This window comes from Gadus macrocephalus, chromosome 7 (genome assembly GCF_031168955.1).
Source record: "Gadus macrocephalus chromosome 7, ASM3116895v1".
NCBI lineage: Eukaryota > Metazoa > Chordata > Actinopteri > Gadiformes > Gadidae > Gadus > Gadus macrocephalus.
The window spans coordinates 11,348,735-11,351,234 of record NC_082388.1 but is presented as its reverse complement, the minus strand read 5'-3'; the positions used below and the strand labels follow the sequence as shown (position 1 = coordinate 11,351,234).

The 2,500-nt window shown below is 48.3% G+C and overlaps 1 protein-coding gene across 1 annotated transcript in view; it reads right to left on the bottom strand.

Moving 5' to 3' along the window:
- The window catches only part of LOC132461547 (protein phosphatase 3 catalytic subunit alpha-like), a 23,105-nt gene extending 21,953 nt beyond the window's left edge, over positions 1 to 1,152 (bottom strand). The window contains 3 exon segments of the mRNA XM_060056713.1: positions 48 to 76; positions 924 to 1,041; positions 1,044 to 1,152. Of these exon segments, the coding sequence (XP_059912696.1) occupies positions 48 to 76; positions 924 to 1,041; positions 1,044 to 1,137 (241 nt within the window). The 5' untranslated portion in view covers positions 1,138 to 1,152.
- Positions 1,153 to 2,500: the final 1,348 nt, after the last annotated feature.

Below are 2,500 nucleotides of genomic sequence, written 5' to 3'. Positions count from 1 at the left end.
AAAGTTGACTATATGCAATAGGTTGCGATGTGTCAATGACAATTGGCTATTGATTGGACGTTCAGCATCAATGAGGGTGACGACTTGTAATTTCTGATTTTAGATCACATCCGTGTGAACAAGTTGTAACTTCACGTGGCAGCATCTCAGTGATACTACCTGTTGGATGATCATGTAATGTGTAGAGTAAGGTGGTGTAATAGGTTTGGGATGTGCGGTGTGATATGATGGGATGAGATAGGCTCTAATTTAGGTTTGAGGGGTGGGGGGTTGGTAGGGATGAAGATTTATGTATGCAGAGATAGAGGTTGAGCTGAGGTGAGACTCACGAATCTCTGGGATATTAACCCTTTGGGATGAAACTTTAATGCATATTTGACGAAATCATGTCTAGCCAGAAGGAAAGAATTGATTAGGCTCTAATTTCCAGGTTTGAAGTACTTCCAACTGCAATGCTGTTCCCTCCCACCGGCCGATGCTGGCAGAATCAACCCTGGGCATCGTGGCCGACTGGAGGGGCCCACATGTAGAGAGAGGGGACCCTACCTGGGAGGGGCCCACATGTAGAGAGAGGGACCCTACCAGTGAAGGGCCCCACATGTAGAGAGAGGGGACCTACCTGTGAAGGGCCCCACATGTAGAGAGAGGGGACCCTACCAGCGAAGGGCCCCACACGTAGAGAGAGAGGACCCTACCTGTGAAGGGCCCCACATGCAGAGAGAGGGGCCCTTACCAGTGAAGGGCCCACATGCAGAGAGAGGGCCCTTACCAGTGAAGGGCCCCACATGCAGAGAGAGGGGCCCTTACCAGTGAAGGGCCCCACATGCAGAGAGAGGGGCCCTTACCTGTGAAGGGCCAGCTGTGACCGGCCCCACATGCAGAGAGAGGGAGCCTACCTGTGACCGGGCCTCGATGTCCAGCATGGTCTTCTCTGGCGCAGGATGGAGGCCCCCTCGGCGATGATGCGCAGGGCGACGGCCTCCTCCACGCGCCCCTCCTTGGTGAGGTGGGCCTTGAGGAGGTCCACCCGGGGCTTCCCTCCACGTCGAACACCTCCTTCACCGTCAGCCGGTGGCTCAGAGGGAAGGGGACCGCTGGGGGGGGCAGAGAAGGTTCAATGTATTGACGGGAATACATGCATGCGCCATTGTTTACTATTCATTACAGCGGTTCTTAGAGGAACATGCCGGCCTTGGTGATCAAACATTGTGCCTCCTGGATCGACGACCACATTGCCAACCATTACCAACCCGTGTCCTTGGTGAAAGTGCTTTGTTCTGCCAAGCATTAAGCGCCAGCGCGCCTGCCATATGACAAAGGATATTGGTAACGATGTTTAGTGAAGCCATGAGAGACGGTGATGATGGTTTGATCAAAGAACTAAAATGTATTTTGAACATTTCCATCTCCACACCTAAAAAACTATTTAATTGGGTCGGTCTGACCCAACCACCAACTAGTGGTCTTTCATTAAAGGGGTATCAACAGGTGGCGACCCCCCCCCCCCCCCCAACTGGATAATGACCCACTTTGGTTCCCCTTCCATAGTTTAAGAAGTACTTTAAGTCGATTCTGTGTCAGTAGAAATCTTTCTGTTGCATTGCCAATGATGTGCAGGTATGTGTAAATTTGGTATGTGGCTCATGGATGCATACAGGTGATTGTGGACACCCGGAACCTTCCCATTTGATGTCTTGAAATGCTGTGACTGCTAAAATTGTACCCCTAACCCTTATGCTAATGCGGTGCTCCATGAACCATTCAATAGAAAGAATACATAGTAGTAAGTAACAGTCACATATACGGTGTAAACTGCATCCCCGCACCGTTTTTCATAATATCCTGTAATGGAAGGATATAGGTTCTTATTACCCTACCAGAATTATTATTATATATACCGGCATTTATCATTTAGCATTAAAATATTCATGTTATTCATGGTATTCACAACGTTCTGCATGTTGAGGCCCAGCCTTTATAGTGCTACTATAGGATTTCAAATATAAACTTCATAAAAGATGGTAAAAAACCACTGGTTTTCTTGTTCCCTCTGAAATAATATCACCCGCTACCACCTATCAACTCAACGTAGCAGTAATATTTTAATAATTTCAAAGTGTAGAGCGGGATTCACACAACACACAGACACACACTCACGCTCCCACACTTGCACATAAACACAGACACACGCATAGATAAACCACATACATACAGCTTACACTCCACCCCCCCATATGTAATGGAAACTATTCTTTATGAAGTGCTACGCTAGTAGTAGTATTTGAGGAGCATCTACTCATCACAGGGTGCTGTTAATGGGCATCAGGGCGGTCGTCGTATTAATCAAGAGAGAGAGGATTGCTAAGCCTTAAGGCTTAAGTGCAGCATGATCAACAGTCTGTTAAATAATGGATGCTTGACCGGAGACACTAGGGACAGATCCAGCACCTCTAAGCCATCGCCAGGACAACGTCTGGTCCCAGCATCAGGACCAGGACGA